The 21165-nt window shown below is 41.6% G+C and overlaps 1 protein-coding gene across 5 annotated transcripts in view; it reads right to left on the bottom strand.

Moving 5' to 3' along the window:
- The window catches only part of UNC79 (unc-79 homolog, NALCN channel complex subunit), a 238396-nt gene that overhangs the window by 108694 nt on the left and 108537 nt on the right, over positions 1-21165 (bottom strand). For all 5 annotated transcript variants that reach the window (XM_036257786.1, XM_036257803.1, XM_036257794.1 and 2 more), the window contains 7 exons: positions 20847-21018; positions 19254-19484; positions 12071-12261; positions 11381-11504; positions 9034-9174; positions 6238-6459; positions 4075-4302 (listed from right to left, as the gene is read on the bottom strand). In XM_036257786.1, coding sequence (XP_036113679.1) covers positions 4075-4302; positions 6238-6459; positions 9034-9174; positions 11381-11504; positions 12071-12261; positions 19254-19484; positions 20847-21018 — 1309 coding nt within the window. The remainder of the gene's footprint in view (positions 1-4074; positions 4303-6237; positions 6460-9033; positions 9175-11380; positions 11505-12070; positions 12262-19253; positions 19485-20846; positions 21019-21165) is intronic.

Here is a 21165-nt window from a genome sequence, read left to right on the forward strand (position 1 = left end):
AGACCCACGTATGTGATGGTGCATGACAGCCCCACGTGGGTCTCTAACAGGCATTTCCATCCACTGTCTGAATGGGACCGCATCATATCCCACTCCTGCCCCAAAATTCACTTCTCCTACTCCACTAACAATTTTCTGTAAATGGCAACGTTTTTAGCTCCAAAGCCAGAAAACACAGCTTTGTTCTCAACTCTTCCATTCCGAAATGCCAACTAACCAAGTGCTGCTGATGCTCTTTCCTGAGAAGTCTGTCAGGCCCACCCCTTCTCTTTATCCCCACCTCTGCTTTCGGCCCGGCTCCCCGCTTTCTTCCATAAGTGACCACACTAACCTTCGGAGAGAGTCCTGACCCCGATGTCCCAACCCTCCGCTCTCTCTCCTCCACAGCATGGATTTCTCAAATTCATCCAATGTATCACTACCTCATTAAAATTCTTTAGCATTTCCCCATTGTCACTGAGACAAAATCCAAACTTCTGAGCTCGGCAGACGAAGCCCTTAATAAATCTGAGTATGAAACGGAGTCTTTCCTTAACTCGGCTCCCACAACCTCACCCTCCTCCTCGGTGCTCAGACAACAATGAACTACTTGCAGCGTCCTGAGAGCATCATCCCCTCCTTTCCTCTGTGTCATTTAAATGGAGAGTTCTCCTGCCTTCATTTGTTAACCCCACTCCTCCTTCAGTACACGCTCAGGAGCCATCTCCTCCTGAGGGACCTCTGGATCCCTATCACAGCTCTAAGGTAGGTCTGTTGTCCCTTCTCTGCTCCCATAGCTACCTCGTTCCTACCGCTCTCATAGTGCTCGTCACTCTGTCTTCTGCTTTTTCCTTTACTTAAACATCTTCCTGGTTAGCCTCTAAGCTTCTTGATTTTAATTTGTTTTCACATCATCTATTACTGTGACTGTTTTATAGTAAGTACCCAATGACAAAGTTCAAAGACCATTCTAAAGGGATGGTCTTGCGACAGGTAGGACTAATGAGTTAGCGGGGTCTGAAAGGAATTTAAAAACTGAAGAAACATTTTACTGCATGTATCCTATACCTCAAAAAATATTTTAAGCCCTGGCCAGTTTGGCTCAGTGGTTAAGCAACGGCCTGCGGACCAGAGAGTCCCGGGTTCGGTTCCTGCTAAGGGCACGTACCACCAAAAAAAAAAAAGGTAAAAAATATTTTAAAGACTTCCGGTCAAGATGGCGGCGAAGGTAAACGCGGTATCGCGTCCTCCCACAACCACATCCAAGTTACAACTAAACTACAGAACAACCGTCATTCAAAACCACCTGAAACCAAGCTGAATGGAAGTCCTATAACTACAGAATTTAAAAAAGAGCAGCTACATCCAGACTGGTAGGAGGGGTGGCGGCGCGAGGGGTGGCGGCGGTGGCTGCGGTGCGGCAGCGAGACGGGCTGGTCCCACACCCACGTGTGGCGGATAAAAATCAGGAGGCTCCCGCGGCTGGGAAGGTCCCTCCTGAGGACTGAGGGGTCCCCGTTCCACCCCCGGTGCCCCGCTCAGGGTTCCAGTGCCAGGAAGAGAATCCCCATCACTTCTGGCTGGAAAACCAGAGGGAACTGAGGCTCAGGGAGGCTGAAGCGGCTGGAGCCCCAGGCAGCTCCTTAAAGGGCCCGCCCACGGACTTATCGGACTCTCTCCCTCTAAGCTCGGAGGGGAGGCAGCTCCAGGGGCACCAGAGACATACAGGGAAGAACTGAGCTGTTTGGCACTGAAGTGAGGGCTGGAGAGGGGGCTTCCTCGGGGACAAACGTGCTGTAAGAGGCCTTTGTTCCTTTGGTGAGCCCTTCCCTGGGGCGGCAGACAGAAGCCATATCTGGGACTCAGGCAACCTGGCTCACACTGGTAGCCCCGCCCTGCTGACTCCCTGAGGCCCCGCCCCGCCCCACCCAAATTTCAGGCCCACCCAAGCTGTTGCCACTTGCTTAACCATAGCATTGGCCTGTCTTGGATCCTGCTTCAGATTTTTCCTAAATTCTTTCAAACGAGCAGCATCGGGTCTCAGCGAGCCCCATACCTCTCATTAAGTAATACACAGAAACAAACACAGGGAGGCAGCCAAAATGAAAAGACAAAGAAACAGGTCCCAAATGAAAGAACAGAACAAAACCCCAATAAAAGAACTAAGCGAAAGTGAGATAAGCAACCTAACAGATACTGAGTTTAAAATACTGCTTATAAGGATGCTCAATGAACTTAGTGAGAACCTCAGTGAACTTAGGGAGGGCCTCAAGAGCATAAAAAAGGACCAGTTAGAAATCATGGATACACAGTTAGAATTGAAGGAGGCATTAACTGAAATAAAGAATAATTTACACAGCTTCAATAATAGAGTATGTAAATCCAAGGAGCAAACCATCAATTTGGAATATAAGGAAGCAAAAAATCCCCAATCAGAACAGCAAAAAGAAAAAAGAATCCAAAGAAATGAGGATAGTGTAAGGAGCCTCTGGGACAACTTCAAGCGTGCCAACATTCGCATCTTGGGGGTGCCGGAAGGAGAAGAGAGAGAACAAGAAATCGAAAACCTGTTTGAAACAATTAATGGCAGAAAACTTCCCTAACTTGGTGAAGGAAACAGACATACAAGTCCAGGAAGCACAGAGAATCCCAAACAAGATGAACCCCAAGAGGCCCACACCAAGACACATCATCATCAAAATGCAAAAGGTTCAAGACAAAGAGAGAATCTTAAAAGCAGCAAGAGAAAGGCAGTTTGTTACCTACAAGGTAGTTCCCATTAGGCTGTCAGCTGATTTCTCAAAAGAAACTTTGCAGGCCAGAAGGGAGTGGCAAGAAATATTCAGAGTGATGAAAGGCAAGAACCTACAACCAAAATTGCTCTATCCTGCAAAGCTATCATTTAGAATCGATGGACATATAAAAACTTTCCCAGACAAGAAAAAGTTAAAGGAGTTCATCACTTCCAAACCGTTATTATATGGAATGATGAAGGGTCTTTTTTGAAGAAAAAGATAAAATGTATGAACAAACAAAATGGCAATGAATACATATCTATCGACAATGGAATCTACAAACAAAATGAACAGGAAGAACAGAAACATTCTCATAGATACAGAGAACATTTTGTTGGTTGCCAGATGGGAGGGGGGTTGGGGGAATGGGTGAAAAAGGTGAAGGGATTAAGAAGTACAAATTCATTGCTAGACTGACAAACCTCAAAGGGAAAGGGGTTGGGAGGGTGGGAAGAAATAAACCAAAGAACTTATATGCATAACCAATGGACACAGACAATAGTGTGGGAAAAGGTGGGAGGGGGGCGGGAGTGGGGAGTAGGGGGCCAATGGGGGGAAAATGTGGAACATCTGTAATACATTTTACATCCAACAATAAAGATTTGAAATATATATATTTTAGAGTCACTTTATACCTAGACAAACATTAGGGCAAAGGAAGAAAAAGAGAAGATGGCAAATAATTCTAGCTATGATGATGTGAGGGTATTTGGGTGATGTATGTGACTTAGATGGAAAATAAGCTCAACAGGAAATAACTAATATGCAGAGCAGCTAATATAGCGGATATACTAGCTGTTCTTTATTTACACAATTTTCTGGGAAAGCAGAAAATGAAATAAAGATTCTATTGGCTGTTGATGCAGTCAATAGGTTTTACAAACAGGTTATCTAGGAATTCTCATTGTCCATAGCCAATCTACTTACTCAATACTTGGTATGTGTATTTTGTTGTAGTCACTGCTATTTAAACTTTGTAATATGACATTCTGATAAAAGTTATTTCAAGAATACCTGGAATGCTTTATATTTATGAAACTTGTGTGAATGGATGTGCTACAAACCCTAACTCAAGACTCAAGAATTCTAATCCAAGAATTCTATGTAATGTAGCTCCACCTCGCATTCTTTTCCGGGAGCCGGAGTTGATAGAAGAAACAGGAAAACTTTCTTTTGACATGGTCTCCCATATAACCCAGCATGCAGCATGAGCTAATACCGGAGGAAGACTCCATTACACCAGCTACTGTCGCCTTTATTGCTATTAGACATGGGCCCCCTCATTTCCTCAAGCGCTTACCACCAGCCGGCTTTCTTCTTTAGGAGCTAGTCTCTCCAGGAGTTCGCAAGCAAGCTGATAGCAGAGAATACTAGACTGGCACAAGTTACACTCAATTGCTTTTTCGTCCTTCTGGCAGGTGTGGGAGCCCCCCCAGGGGGCTTGGAAGACATTGTTTATAATGGAAATAATGTCCTTTGATATGCTGTGCTCTAAACCCATCGTGATCCCATCATCTTGTAACTCCATCTGAAAGACACCAAAAAAAAGGCCAAAAAAAAGAAGAAGGAGTTTGGTCCTTTTGTCCATTATTCCACTGGCAGGCTAATTAGGAAAATTTTTCATTAACTGACAATATTAAATTATTTAAAGATGATAAGGCTTATAGACCATGAATATACATTGACTTCCATGAGTTCTTCTTAAAAGACTATACACATAAGACAACGTAGTGAGAATTATTTTTTAAATCATGTAGGACATTTAAAAGAGAGTTGGTTTTTAAGCTTATCACTGTGGCGTTCTATACGTTTAAAAAATGCTGCTCTTCACCTAGTGTCCAGATCTTGATTTCTAAGTTTCTAAATCCACTAAAAGGAACCAGGGATCCTTGGCGAAATGGCTGGTTTCAGGGTTGGGGTGAGGAAGATATAAAATGAGCCTGGAGATCTTGTCATGCCAGAAATTAAGGAAGTGTTCCAAGAATGATGGGACCATGTCAAAAGAACCCAAGAGCCAGCTTGGAAAGACCCCCACTAGCCAAATATGGGGCAATATAAGCATCAAAATAAATAATCCTAGCAACAGATTTTAACTCATGGAAAAAAATAAGAATCCATGATTACATGAGGGCATACGTAGATAAACAAATAAGTATATCGATGGGAGAGAAGGGAAAACTATTCCTTCAGTAGAACGCTAACTAATAAATTTTTTAAATGATGGAATCAGGAAATTATTATTTGATAACCATCATATCCAGGCATGAATCATCCACAGATGAGAGACAGAAAATCTTATAGACTTAAAGTATTTCTCTACAGGTTACTTATCAATTACAAGAAAAAATGATGACTTTGTCGCAGGGAAATCTGCAGACATCACCTTAACCAAGTTATCACCACCAATAAGGGACATTATCATGCCATGTGCTTTCTGATATGATACACTGAAAGGAACATATCACATCTGTAGTATTAATGCCAAAAAATGTTCAGCCCAAATTGATTCATAAGGACACATGAGACTCAAACTGAAGGGCATTCTGCAAAATAACTGTACTCTTAAAATGTCAAGAACATAAAAGATAAACAAAGGCTGAAGAACTATCCTAGAGTAAGACTAATGAGGCAGGAGAAATAATTTCAGTAAGTGATGCTGGATTGTGTCCTCAATTAAAAACAACTCTTTTGTTATAAAGATGATTGTTATATCAATTTTTAAAATAAATATTTTCTGTAAGTTAGATAATAGTATTATAATAATATCAATTTCCTGATTTTAATAACTGTACTTGGTTATGCAAGAAAATGTCTTTTAGAGAAAACACTCTGAAATTTTAAGGATTAAAGGAACATCATGCTTGCAACTTACTCTGAAATGCTTCATTAAAATTTCATACATACATATACAGAATAAGAGAAAGAGAAAAAAATTAATGTGCTAAATGTTAACATCTGACAAATTTAGGGGAAAAGCATTTGGGAATTCTTCGTACTATTCTTGCAATTTTTCTGCAAGTCCAAACTTATTTTAAAATGAAAAGCTAAGGAAAAAACGTTCCCCCTACCGAACCTTTTAAACTTCTCTTTTAAAATTACCTTCAAAGATCAATTTATAAAATGTACTAAAGTCAGCCCATCACTATAGAGTTGTACCTTGCTTTTCCCAACAATTACATTACCCAGTTTGTTCACCAAATGTGTTCAACAGAATCAATTCTAATGATGTTAGGACGTTTCTAAAATTCATATCCATTCCCATTTGTCAATATCATTGCAGACATTCTTATAAGTATTTTTCAGGCTCTTTAGGAAATCCCCAAAGAAGTTTGAGAAATGTCTTGAGTAATGAATGCTGCATCATTTCAGTAAGTGTAAAGATGTCTAACACAGAAAAAACATCACTATACAATGCTCTCCTGATCCTTCACCTCTGAACTAAGGAAGCTCATGCTTCAGCTACCTGCTTTAGGAGAAGATCAAACATGAGGATGAAACAATTTAGATTCATTTCATCATCTTCACAATCAAAGTCAATAGTCCTTCCTCCTGGGTGTCCAAAATTCTTGAAAGGGCTACGGAAAGGACTACGCATGGGACTCCGAAACGGACTCTGAAAAGGACTATGAAATGGACTCAGCATGTTGTGCTGAACTCGTCGACCTGGATCGGAGGCAACACTCACCTAGAAGAAAGAACATCAACACACGTAAGGGAACTTGCAGAGGTTCAAATGGCTGCATAAAACATTGGGGACTATGGAAGGAATTTCCAACTGTCACACTGATTTCCTTTCTTAGCCATCAGCATTAGTACCTCCAAATAATAGAAATGTTCTCAAAATGTAAAAATACAATATAAAATTATCCTAACTTTCTGTCAGGTGAATAAAACCTCAGGACTCTGAAGAGTGAAGGCAGCTGTCTTTGTGATTATATTTGTCATCCCATCAAACATTTCCAATTAAACTAAATTGTCTACATCTACTTAAAACCATAACTTAAAAAAAAAGAGAGAACTTACAAAAGTAAAACATTGCAAGATCAGTTTTAGAATTATAAGCACAAAATGTCAGATTGGCATGACTGGTTAAAGATGAATGGCCTCTGGGTATTATAACTATGAAACTATCATGGGAAAACAATGTAAGTCGAATCTGTTTACAGGTTATTTTCCACGTGCCAACCCAATCCCCCCCACACACCCAGGCTCTCATTGCCCTGCTCTTCCCTGCACCTATGCCCAGGGATGCCAAGGACTGAGGCACACCTGGTTCTCTTGCTGGCGGGCTTCCAGTTGTGCTAAGTCGATGGGAGGCACCAGCAAAAGACCTGAAGCTGAAGGAGAGAGAGGTAGGACTATTTCTCCCCACCTCTTGCCTGCTCTGATGCTCCATCTCTGGCAGTCTCTCCATCACTCTATAGCCCCTGTAGCCAGCCCTTCCTTATAATTTCAGTTCCCAGTGGGCTCCAGGAACTCTTTTCCCTGGTTCCTTTAGCCCTAGGGGATAATGGTTTCCTCCTGAATACTGGCTCACCAACAGTGCAGTAACCCTTATTGTTCCCTTAACCTTTCCCATAACACTATAGGCAGAGTTTCCATGAACGACCCTTCATTTGAACCACCTGGGATAAATTCTGTAGCAGGATCCTGACTGACATACCCGTACATCACTCTCAAATCATATTTTCTCTCTTAAGGATTTCTCTAATAATCAGCAAGCTCCTTGAACACCATATTTTTAAAAAGATGACTACCCCGCTGAGAATCAGAATACCTGGATACTGATAGTGTTATCTATGGCAATCACTTCAGTTCACCTAACCTCAGGTTAAGTAGTTGTAAAATGAGGATAATGAGTTCTTCCCCAACTGCTTCACACAATTCTATGATGTCATTAATTGCAAATACATTGCACAGTACAAAGTGCTAATGAAATAATGTAATAGTAAAGGTTACAGAAGAAAAACATATAAATGGCTGCTGATCCTGAGGCAGATTTAAAAAAAAAAAAAAAGCACTGAATACAAACTATGATCCTGTGATAGTTATGTTTTCTAATCCCCAGATATCAGGTGGAATGACTGCAGCCTGTGGTATGTAGTAGGGAAAATGTAATGGAGAGAATAGTCCTTGCTCACCATCAGATGTGAGTCAACTTCTCCAAAACTGATCATGGTCTGGGAATGTTATTATATCAACCAAAACTCTATCCAGTCCCCGACAGAAAAAGTATCAAAAATTTCCAATGCACCGTGATTGGGTGGCTCAGTTGGTTGGAGCATTGACCCATACACCAAAATGATATGGGTTCAATTCCTGGTTAGGGCACATACCTAGGTTACGAGTTCGATCCCTGGTTGGGGCATGTATGGGAGGCAACTAATCAATGTTTCTCTCTCATCAATAAGAAACATATCCTTGGGTGAGGATAAAAAAAAATTTTTTCTCGCCCTGGCCGGTTTGGCTCAGCAGTTAGAGTATTGGCCCATTGACCAGAGAGACCGGGTTTGGTTCCCACTAAGGGCACGTACCTCGGTTGCAGTTTGTCCTCAGCCCCGGTTGGGGTTGTGTGGGTGACAACCACTCAATGTGTCTCTCTCACATCGATGTTTCTCTCTCTCACTTCCCCCCTCTCTCCTTCCCGCTCTATCTGAAATAAGTGCAAAAATGTCATAGGGTGAGGATAAAAAAAAAAAATTTTTTTTTCTAATAGTTTTCATACATTTTGGACCAGACTATATTAACTTTTCTAATCCACAGATGTACAAAGGGGCAAAAAATAAATAAATACAAGGGCTTAAAGTGGTCAATAAAATGGGTTTAGTTGTTTCATAGTGACAGCATCACTCATGGTCACCACCAGTTGATCCTACCTTCCCCAAACACGATTTTAGAAAAGAAACCAGTAAAACTCTTCATCCTCAAAATAAAGCAGTGATCTGCTCAGTAGCTGGTAAACATTTCTTATTTGCCAAGAAACCAAAAAAAAAAAGTACCCAAAGAGCTTTTTTTTTTTTTGCTTCCATCAAGGATAGCGAATAGGTATGTATAGAAGAAAAACTCAACTTACTGATTACAGATTTAACCACACATGTCTTAAGCTTAATGTTTTCTATTATTTAATGTGCTTAGAAGTTTCCAGGGTGAGATGGGATTTAAAAAACCTTTTCAGAGAAGTTTACCTGATCTACTTTTAGGCCCCATAAAACTGACAAAATCTTAATAAGTAAGACAAAAACAGTTGTGGCATAATTACCCTTCGAGCTGCCAGGTTCCCTGCCACTTCATTGACTCTTGATTTTCTTTGGTTTGCCAGTTCTTTGACAGAATTAACTCCATCAGAAAACATACTTATTAACAGTTGAAGTGGGACCATGATGTCTAACTCCGATAATACCTGAGGAAAAAAGGCATATATATCCCCCCAAAATATAAACTTTAAAATTAAAAAAAAAGGCAAAAAACTACATTTAGCATCTTTTCCAAAGTGAATTACTGAACATAAGGACATTCTGTCTTCCACATATTGTATCAGCACAGTCATCCTCAATTTTTTGTATTAAGAAAATCGACGTTACCACTGAACCTTCCCTTTTCCCTCACTCCCCACATCCAATAAATCACCATGTTCTCTCTGTTAAAACTTCGAAGTGCCTCTTGAAGCTGTCCCCTCCCGTCCATGCCACTGCTGGAACCTTAGCCCGGCACCTGTGCCCTGGAGTAGTATGGTCTGTGAGCACTTCCGGTCCGTCCCCACTCCCATCTGAATGCCTCATCGGCTCAGGTGCCCTGCCAAAACCAAGTTACCCTCTCTGTAATGAATTTTCTAGAAAGAAATGCCTCCTTCCTTTAGACAGAATTACTCCATCCTCTTTTCTGTTTTCTTAGGACTTTCTACATATCTTTATTAGAGCAATTCTCTTTGCACTATAGTTGATTGTTTGATATTATCTCTCCCTCTGTGAGCTCTTTGAAGAAAGGAATCTGAGGAAAGGACCGTTTATTCTCCCATTTGTACCCCAGTGCCTATTACTGGGACTGGCACAGAGGAGCTCTATAAATGTTTCCACAATTAATTAATAAGTGAGTGAACTCCATCACTAGATTGTTCACACTATTCCCCAAGTGGCTGGACCAGTGGCTTAAATCCTTCTTCCACCGCAGCACCGTATTCAGACCAAAGCCATGGCAAAGCCCAGTCCACAAAACACGGAAACTGTCATTGTCTTAACCATGGTGGGGACCGAGGTTTACAGCGCTGACCCCAGGTGGCACAGCTCAAAGGGTGTGGGACTCAGTAACAACATTGAACTATCTGTAGAAGAATTAGCTTTCCTAAAATGAGAGGTTATCTGAGTGAGACCTACCAGGGGATAAAAAGTTAAAATTCTAGGTCCCAAAAGTGACTTTAAAAAAAAACAAGAGGCCCTGGCCAGTTTTGCTCAGTGGTTAGAGCATCAGCCTGCGGTCTGGAGAGACCCGGGTTCGGTTCCCGCTAAGGGCACGTACTTCGGTTGCAGTTTGTCCCCAGCCCTGGTTGGTCGTGCGGGTGGCAGCCACTCGATGTGTCCCTTCACGTCGATGTTTCTCTCTCTCTCTCCCTTCCTCTCTCTCCTTCCCACTCTATCTGTACAAAAAATGGAAAAATATCCTCGGGTGAGGATAAAAAAAAAAACAAGAGGTCCCATTTACTCTTTGTCAGTTGTAAAAAATATTGTTCCTTAGTTTAGAACCCAGAAAGGCATCATCAAAACGTGAAAAGTTTTGAAGATCACATCCTCCCATGAAACAGAAGTGTATCTGCACCCATAGCTGCTCTAAAACTGGTTCTGTCCTCCCTTTTTGAAATGGCCCAAACTTTGTATCAGGTATTTAACTCAATTTAATAAACTTTTAAGAACATCCACTAAATTCAAAACATGTGCCAGAGGCTGAGAAGAAAGGATGAAGGGAGTCATAAATTCAAAAATGAAAAGGACGTGGTGCCTGCCCTCAAGGCATTTATAATTATGAGAAGAGAAAAAAATTAACTGTAATATCAGACAGAAATAACATTCACACAGAGAACCTGTATAACTACTGGGGGAAAGAATAATGGATTCTGATGGGAAGACAGGGGGTAAAGTAAGAGAAAACTTCGTAGATGAGATAGGTTTTGAGTTAGATTTTAAAGGATAGGCCGGAGTTCTCAGATGCAGACAGGACAGAAAGTCATTCCAGGCTGAGTGGACAGCATGCATTACTCCCTAAATCACAGCTCTCAACCTTTCCAAGTAAAGGACCTATTTAATATCAAAAGATTTATCAGAATCCCACAAAATAGCTACTATACTTTTAGTATCTACTGATGGAAAGATACATAAGGACTAAAAACTACTGCATGAATTTGTGTGTTATTAATAACTCACACTATAGCTACATATATTTGAAATGTAGTAATCTATGAATACTAATTATAATATGAATTATTAGTCTACAGATATTCCTCAGCAAACATACAGATTTATGGACTCTGCAATAACTCCCCGCCCCTCTCCCTGGGGATCTAAAGTTCACAGGCCAAGAACTCGTGCCCCAAGTGATCAACAGTATCAGTCACTTACATGAAGCCACAGCAAAGCTTGTTCCTGCACAGAAGAAGGGTATCCTGTGAACCGACAACTAATAAAGCCAAACATCTCTTCCATCGAAAAAGGGAGAGGACAGAGCTCAATGTCAAACATTTTGCTGGAAAGCAGAGCAACAAAAGTATATGATCAATGGGCACATAGTAGGATCTACTGTTACATTTCTTCTGTGTTATTTGGGAAGCCAAACACTTCAGATCAGTCTGTGTTCTAAACTGTTATTAGTATGTTTCATTTTAGAGTAATAGTTTATGTCATTGGAATAGATATCATTCATATATGGTTGTTAATAACATTAGCATTCATACTCACATTAGATTAGGTTTAACAGAAGACACTGCAGGTCTAAAGAAATGAGTTGCTTCCCAGCATCTAAAAACATTTTCCTTTTGCACTTTTCCCGCTTTATCCAAACTATAATTATGTTTGAAAATAAGCAAACAATATGGTGCATCTATTATTCCACAAGAACAAACTCTTTTCTGAACAATTCTAAATCATCTTAGCATAATTTATAGCAACTATTTCATTTGGACCTTCAAGTTTCTCGATAGGGTTTTGTTAAAAAGTAAGTGAGATCATATAAAATGCCTGGCACACAGTACATGCTCACTAAATATTAGATATCATTATAATTACGGTGACTTCAGTAAACTACTTACCCACCTTAATACTTCCCTGAATTCTTTTAACTGGTTATCTGGGACTTCAGTTCTGATGGCTTCCAGCCATTCCGGCATAATACACTCCCACACAGACTGATTGATCACATTGTAGGGGATCAGGCAGAGGATCCGGTTGAGACCCTCCTTCAGCTGAGTCACTGTGCTGCAAGACTTATCCCAGTATCCGCCAACCTGATGGCCACAGGAGAAAAGAACAGAATACACTTGTTACAACTATACGCAAGGGTTTCTTACAGAAAATGGGCAGAGAAAGGCTACACTCTATTCTACCTGAAACCTGGGCCAAGTATCCTCAGAGGGAGATCTGTAAGAATCTACAAACCATCGAGACCCATTAGTTACAAAAATAATAATAATAATAAACCCATAGTTACAAATATGTCCAAATAGTAATCACAACCAAATATGAACTATTCCACTGCAGACTTTTCAAATCACATATGAATTAAAATTCCAAAGATGGGTTCCTCACAGGAATACTATTAGAGCATTCTATTTCTAAAGTTTGGCAGACCCATTACAAATATGTGCAGTTATACTGTACTTGAGAGAAAAGCAGATTTCTACCACTACAAACTTTGCATTGAAGATTGCTCATTGTGGAAATAAAGGGACACAGAGGGCTACTATTCCCTATGTTGTGTATGCTGCCACAATATTTTTCCTAAAATTGCTCAAAGGCTGGTTGAATCCATGAATGAAAAATACTGGTCATTTTTACTAATTAAAATAGTATATTAATTTTCTAGTGCAGAAAAAAGTTAAAATCACAAATTTTGTTTCTGTTTCTAACTTCAATTTTAGATTAAATTTCTGTATTCTTATTACACATATCAAAGTAACAAAGGGTTAACTGGTCCTAAATCTTTACCATGTAACAAAAAATTGGTGGGAAATTGCCTTGTTTTAAATGAATCTCACTTTAGGTATTTAATTATTATATCTATAATTCCAGATTATTCAAAATAAATAAATTCTATTTAAAGCTCAAATATCTTTTTGGTATTATATTGGCCAAAATCCTTGGTGACTGACTAGATATTAGGAAGTGACTAAATTTCTGGGTTTGTTGTTAGTTACACAGACTGATAATGATGAGACCATGGAAGGTATCATTGTTGAGGATCTTCTGGCTATAAAATTTATGCTTAAGCCACATAAAGACCTATTGGTTTTGAGTCACATTTTGAAACAGGTATCCCTGTGGAAATCCTAAACAGACAATGCCCAGAAAATAGATGCTTTTATTTGGAAAAGGTTTTTTATATTTAAAAGGGTTTTTAGATCCAAAGTGGCGGCAGAGTATATGGATGTTACACTTACCTCCTCCCAGAACCAAACGAATCACAACTAAAATACAGAGCGGCCAACCTGAATAACCAGCTGAAGACTAGCGGAAGAGGAGCCTTGTACCCAAGGACTTACAGAAGAGGCTGTGGCAGGGCAGTAAGAAGCTGGGAAAATTCCTGGGCAAGGGGAATGGGGAAACTGAGACAAGAAAAGTAAACAAGACCGAACAGTTTGGGCAGCTTGCAGCCAGTTTGTGAATCACAAGACCTTATCTTCCCCAACCAAGGACACTTAAGAGCAAATAGTTTATACCTCTCCTTCCTAGCCAGAGAATACCTAACTTAAATCGCCCTGGCCTAAGAAAATCGAGAACAAAGACCCAATTAATGCCATTTGTGCCAGCTAAACCCAAGGACAGATATAGTCTGGGGGACAAATAAAACCCCAAAAGCATTTGGATGGTATCACTTGGGGGAGGATGCTAGACAAGATAAATAGCTGCTAGGGCAGGAGGAGGGCAAGGGGGAAAAAGGGGAGTTTATCTCATCCACTGAACACGCAAGTCAGTAGTCTTGGGACTTGCCAAGATAAAATCGCCAGATGTTCTCATAAACTCTGGGTAAAGCCACAAAAATGTAAAAGGGGAACCTTGAAACCTATGGGGAAAAAATATTAAACCCTCGAAAACCTATCAGGTGAAGCACTCAGACTAGCTGAGTTGCCCACTTGTGCTTTATGCCAAGTGTATTCTTAATAAATTCACCTGCTTTGCTTCCTTAATAAATTCACTTGCTTTGCTTCAACACTGCTTTCTGTCACTTGTTTGAATTCTTTCTCACAAGCATGACAAGAGCCAAGGAGGGGTGAGCCTGCCCCCTTTGACTCAGTAACTGGGTAGCTCTCCGGTAACAAAGCCACATCAAGACTGGTAGGGAGGAAGACGGTGGGTAGGTAAACGCAGTATCGCGTCCTCCCACAACCACATCCAAGTTACAACTAAACTACAGAAAAACCATCATTCAAAACCGCCTGAAATCAAGCTGAATGGAAGTCCTACAACTACGGAATTAAAGCAGCAGCCACATCCGGACTGGTAGGAGGGGCGGAGGGGACGGGCTGGTCCCACACCCACATGTGGCGGATAAACATCAGGAGGACACCTCGGCTGGGAAGGTCCTTCCTGAGGACTGAGGGGTCCCTGTCCCACACCAGGTGCCTCACTCAGGGTCCCAGTGCCAGGAAGAGAATCCCCATCACTTCTGGCTGGAAAACCAGCAAGAACTGAGGCTCAGGGAGGCTGAAGCGGCTGGAGCCCCAGGCAGCTCCTTAAAGGGCCCGCGCACGGACTTATCGGACTCTCTCCCTCTAAGCTTGGAGGGGAGGCAGCTCGAGGCACCAGAGTCATACAGGGAAGGACTGAGCTGTTTGGCACTGGAGCGAGGGCTGGAGAGGGGGCTCTCTCCAGGACAAACGTTCTGTCAGAGGCCTTTGTTCCTTTGGTGAGCCCTTCCCTGGGCCGGCAGACAGAAGCCATATCTGGGACCCCAACAACCTGGCTCACACTGGTAGCCCCGCCCTGTTGACTCCCTGAGGCCCTGCCCCACCCAACTTTCAGGCCCACCCAAGCTGTTGCCACTTGCTTAACCACAGCATTGGCCTGTCTTGGATCCTGCTTCAGGTTTTTCCTAAATTTTTTCAAACGAGCAGCATCTGGTCTCAGCTAGCCCCATACTGCTCGTTAAGTAATACACAGAAACAAACACAGGGAGGCAGCCAAAATGAGGAGACAAAGAAACAGGTCCCAAATGAAAGAACAGAACAAAACTCCAAGAAAAGAACTAAGCGAAATGAAGATAAGCAACCTAACAGATGCTGAGTTCAAAATACTGCTTATAAGGATGCTCAATGAACTCAGTGGGGGCCTCAGTGAACTTAGTGAGGGCCTCAAGAGCATAAAAAAGGACCAGTCAGAAATGATCAATGCACAGTTAGAAACGAAGGAGGCTTTAACTGAAATAAAGAATAATTTACAAAGATTCAATAGTAGAGTATGTAAATCCAAGAAGCAAACCATTGATTTGGAATATAAAGAAGAAAAAAACCAATCAGAACAGCAAAAAGAAAAAGGAATCCAAAAAAATGAGGATAGTGTAAGGAGCCTCTGGGACAACTTCAAGCGTGCCAACATTCGCATCTTGTGGTGCCAGAAGGAGAAGAGAGAGAACAAGAAATCAAAAACCTGTTTGAAACAATTAATGGCAGAAAACTTCCCTAACTTGGTGAAGGAAACAGACATACAAGTCCAGGAAGCACAAAGAGTCCCAAACAAGATGAACCCCAAGAGGCCCACACCAAGACACATCATCATCAAAATGCAAAAGGTTCAAGACAAAGAGAGAATCTTAAAAGCAGCAAGAGAAAGGCAGCTAGTTACCTACAAGGGAGTTCCCATAAGGCTGTCAGCTGATTTCTCAAAAGAAACTTTGCAGGCCAGAAGGGAGTGGTAAGAAATATTCAGAGTGATGAAAAGCAAGAACCTACAACCAAGATTACTCTATCCTGCAAAGCTGTCATTTAGAATTGATGTCCATATAAAGAGTTTCCCAGACAAGAAAAAGTTAAAGGAGTTCATCACCACCAAACCGTTATTATATGAAATGATGAAGGGTCTTTTGGAAGAAAAAGATAAAATATATGAACAAACAAAATGGCAATGAATACATATCTATCAACAATGGAATCTACAAACAAAATGAACAGGTAGAACAGAAACATTCTCACAGATACAGAGAACATTTTGTTTGTTGCCAGATGGGAGGGGAGTTAGGAGAATGGGTGAAAAAGGTGAAGGGATTAAGAAGTACAAATTCATTGCTAGACGGACAAACCTCAAAGGGAAAGGGGTTGGGAGGGTGGGAAGAAATAAACCAAAGAACTTATATGCATAACCAATGGACACAGACAATAGTGTGGGAAAAGGCGGGAGGGGGGCGGGAGTGGGGAGGAGGGGGTCAATGGGGGAAAAATGTGGAACATCTGTAATACATTCTACATTCAACAATAAAGGTTAAAAAAATAAAAGAATAAAAGAGACTTTGAAGATTAAAAAAAGACTGGTAGGGAGGGTGGAGGTACAAAAAGGGCTGGCCCTACTCCCATGAGCAGTGGCTGAGATCCCAGGACAGCTCAGCTGCAAAGGTGAGTGCGGGGTCTCAATCCAAGCCAGGATCCCCAGCACCAGAGCTGGGAAGGGGCGCCTACATAACGTCTGGCTGTGAAAATCAGCAGGGATTCTGTCTGCCAGGGAGAGACAGGAGTCTACTGGAGACACAGGTGCCCTCATAAAGGGCCAACACACAAAATCTTGTTTGCGGCCACTCACTCTGGACTCAGGGAGGCAGGGAGGAGTGAACTAACGTCGCCTGAGGAGAAGTTGGGGCTTGTAGTTATGGGGAGAGAGTTAAAGGGACAGCTACCAGGATCCCTGTGCTGAGTCACTCTCCCACAATGCAGACACCATCTTTCCTGGGTGGAGCACTCCTCTCCTTAGGGCATCAACCTGGGGGAATGCAACAGCTCCACCCTCTTAACTCCCCATCACCCCACCCTGTGGAGCTTGCACCCTGCTGAGGAATCAGCTGCCCGGGCCAGGGTGGAGAGGTCTAGGCAAACTCAGGGGATGTCACTATCTGAGTTGTGTGGCTTTGGGGTGGGGACCATTCACCCCACCTTCCCATGAACCTCACTAGCACCTCTCCCTCATGGGAGATACACAAGCCCTATCCTCTTGAATCCCAGCAGTCCTGCCCTGCTAAGATCAGGCTCCTGGCAGAGTCTGGGACAGACCGAGTTGTGTGGCACTAAGACAGGGGCCATTTCTCCCTCACACGCCCCCTGACATAGCCAAATGTTGGTCTGTTCGGGCCTGATAAATTCTGCTGGCCTTATGCTGATGGCTCCCTGAGACACAGTCCCACCACAAAGGTGTACAAGCACCCTGCAGGTGGCCACTAGACTCAGTAAACCCTGGGTCATTTGCTGAGTGGTCTCAGAGTCAGCATTTGCACCTAGTTTGAACCTGTATCAATCTGGTGAACACCACTCACCCCTACCTGGTAACTCACTGAGAACCTACCTCATGCAACTGAATTCAGCTGCCCTTGGGGACACACAACACAGTCCCATTGGCATCAAAAAGCCCCAAAGAACTTTCCTTATCTTCTCAAATACTAAAAACCTTATATCTGTGGGTAATGAGAAAGTTACTCATCTCTGAGTCCTCCTACACATAAGTATAAATAAACTTTATCTCTTCTTTTGTTAATATGTCTGTTGTCAGTTAATATACAGTCCCCAAAAACTGGACCCAGCTAAAAAAGTTTTCCTCCCAACATAATTGTTTCGTCTTATCTTCCTGAGTCAGATCATACCAGCCCTTTACTATTCAGAAAGAAATAATAATAGCAAATCGTCCAAGAATGCCAAGAAATGGGGAATTTTCATTATACAAAAATCCAGTTTCATATGTGAGTCAGTAGGTGGCACCAAAGAAGAAAGTAGTTCATTTTCAGAAATGCACAGATGCTCAGGTCCTGAAAATCTAATAAAAGCTTCGCCTTTAGATGGTCTGTGTTCTGTTTTATTCTTAAATGTCTTATTTAAACTAAAAATTGCATCAAGACCTCATTGAAAGAAACAAACAAACAAAGAAAAATCACACACACACAGAACACCTTAGAAAATACCTTGAAAGAAATTCATATAGCCCTGGCCAGTTTGGCTCAGCGGTTAGAGCATCGGCCTGCGGTCCGGAGAGACCCGGGTTCGGTTCCCGCTAAGGGCCAGTTTGTCCCTGGCCCTGGTTGGTCGTGTGGGTGGCAGCCACTCGATGTGTCCCTTTCGCGTCGATGTTTCTCTCTCTCTCTCTCTCTTCCTCTCTCTCCCTCCCACTCTATCTGTGCAAAAAATGGAAAAAAAAAATGTCCTCGGGTGAGGATTAAAAAAAAAAATTCATATATTGCTGCCAAAAATTGATTGTAAATTAGACATAAATTATATTGTAATCAAGAAATATGGGGTCTTCTTAGCCATACATCTGATGCCTGGTATCCACTGAGGCAGAAGCAAAAGGATAAACACAGAGAAATTTGACCTATAAGCCAGAGAAAAAAACAAAAAAGGTTTGGGCAGCTCCTAAAGTTTTTTTTTGTTTTTTTATCCTCACCCGAGGATAGTTTTGCATTTATCTTGAGATATAGTAGGAGGGAGAGAGGGAGGAAGAGAGAAACATCGATGTGAGAGAGACACATCAAGTGGTTGCCACCCACATAACCGCAACCAGGCCCGGGGACAAACCGCAACCAAGGTACGTGCCCTTAGCGGGAACCGAATCTGGGCCTCTCTGGTCTGCGGGCCGATGCTCTAACCACTGAGCAAACTGGCCAGGACAGTTTTTGGCATTCCAAATGGGAGGGCAGGGACTTCTACCATTCATCTCCGGAAATACATGTGAAACCGCAGAAATTGTTAGCCTTTCCACAGACGGTAGACCAAAGAAGGACTAGTTCTAGCAACCTCAGAGGCTTTTCTTTTCTGTTTCTTGAGAAAAATATACAGCATTGTCAAGAAGGACTATTCCCTTATATCCTTAAGGATGCCTCACACATTCATCTTCCCCTCCTCCCCATCCCAAACCAACATCAAAGCAGGACATCACCTAAAATGTACATACTAAGCTAAACCCATTTAGCTGTACTGATTAAAGTAGAAAGAGATGTCCCTCTTCTACAGACGCTGATAACACTCTAACGGCTAAGGCGGTGCATCTCCCCGAGTCCTCTCCAGCCAGGCCCAAGCTGGAGGCCTCCACTTACCCTGGCAAATTCCATTGGTTTGGGAAGAAGGCACATGACCATGACATCAAAGCGGACATCACATACTGTCTTCAACCACTTGGTGACAAACTGAGGCTTTAGTTTTTCCACCAAACTCCCAACTTCATCGTCCATCATATATGCTGTGGAGTGAAACCATTGGAACACCATGGCCACCAGCCTGGCCAAGCTTTCTGTAGGTGTGTTCTCACTGGGCGTGCAGAGGCTCACCTGGAAATAAGCAGATTAGATTCTGCTTCAGCCTCCATCCATCTTTACATAATTATTACACGTTCATTTATAGGCAGAAAGAAAAAAAAAAGAATTCCCAGATGATCCATTTGAAATAGACAGTTTTCTAAGTGACAGAGGATCACTTATCTTAGAAACTGTGTTCCTCTCTACCAGGAGAGGTGGATTGCAACAACCATTTCCCCTTAAGATTGCACCTTCCAATAAGCCTTTTCTCCTATAAGAAATGCATTACATAATCTGCACTAGATAGATGCTTTTAAAAAGTTAAGCCTACAAAGTGAAATATCAAAAATATCTTCAGTGAAAAATAACTATATACATTTCAGTTCTAACATGATCAGATTTAGCTGAGAATTTCAATCAGTAATAATTCAGAAATGTTAGAGCCCCCCCACCCCGACCCGAGTCAGTTCACCACATAATAAATAGATGTTTTAAAACAACTCATTCATCCATTTATGCTGAAATAATCTTTTCTTGAGCAGTGGAGTAGGGGTCAGGAATATAAAAAAATAAATAAACCCAATCTTTGCCTTCAAAGAGTTCATGACAGTCATTGTGTTATTGGATGATAAGATCTAGGAATAAGACATGAAATCAACAATTAGATCCCAATTTGGTTTTAAAAAAGACTTTTTCAGGTAACCATGTGAAAGCATAAGAGATGTATCACTATGGAGACTTAATTCAAGTCTCCAGTGGGCAAAAACAGAAGCCTACTTCTCTGCAGAACTGCAAATCAACTTGTTTGAAACTTTGGATCTATATGTTTGATCTTTACTGAATGAATGTTGCAGTCGAATCAGTCAATAGCAATCAAATTCCTTGCATTAGTTTAGCTGTAATTTTTTTGGCTGTAGGAAGACTTACAATAAATACCAAACAAGCTCCACAGAGATTGAAGTTTGAAGAAAAATTCCATGTACACAGACAATAGGATGTGAATGATCTGTATATCATATTGAATCTAATATTTCACAATATACTCTAGTTATTTTCTCATTTGTTTTCTGTCAAGGGATGTATTTTAAAGAGTCTAGAGCCAGGTACAGTAGGTTTCAACACCTGGCTATTCATTAGAATCAACTAAAAAGCATTTTTTAAAAATTCCCAAGAATCTAGAGTGAAACCTGGGCATTGCCATTTTTTAAAAAGCCTCCCCGGTAAATATAATGTGCAGCCCAGGGTGGAGTGCCACGGAGTCTTAGGGTTTAGGGTCCTATTGCAGGTTAGTTTTTCACTATTTACTATTTAACTTCTTTAAAAAGAAAGAAGCTCATTGGTGTCATGTTAGAATGAGATGTTTAGAAGTAGAGAATAGTCAACTTCTTTTCTTACTAAGAACCATATTCCAAATTGACTGAGTAGCCGTTGGTCGTGTTTATCATCATCCTTGTTATCAAAGTCAGCGTTCTCCAGGGAATGGTGGGAAGAGGAAAGGCCCAGCTGCCGCCTGCGGTTTAGCTCATATTCCCGCTGCTCAGCATGGAACTCAGCTTCTTTCAACAAGCTGCCAAAGAGGAGAAATTTCTTTTTAAATTTACGTTAGAGAGAGCAGGCAGAGGGGGAGAGAGATAGAGAGAGAAACACTGACATGAGAGAGAAGCATCCATTGGTTGTCTCCCATATACAACCCAACCAGGGATTGAACCCACAA

This window comes from Molossus molossus, unplaced genomic scaffold, assembly GCF_014108415.1.
Source record: "Molossus molossus isolate mMolMol1 unplaced genomic scaffold, mMolMol1.p scaffold_m16_p_1, whole genome shotgun sequence".
NCBI lineage: Eukaryota > Metazoa > Chordata > Mammalia > Chiroptera > Molossidae > Molossus > Molossus molossus.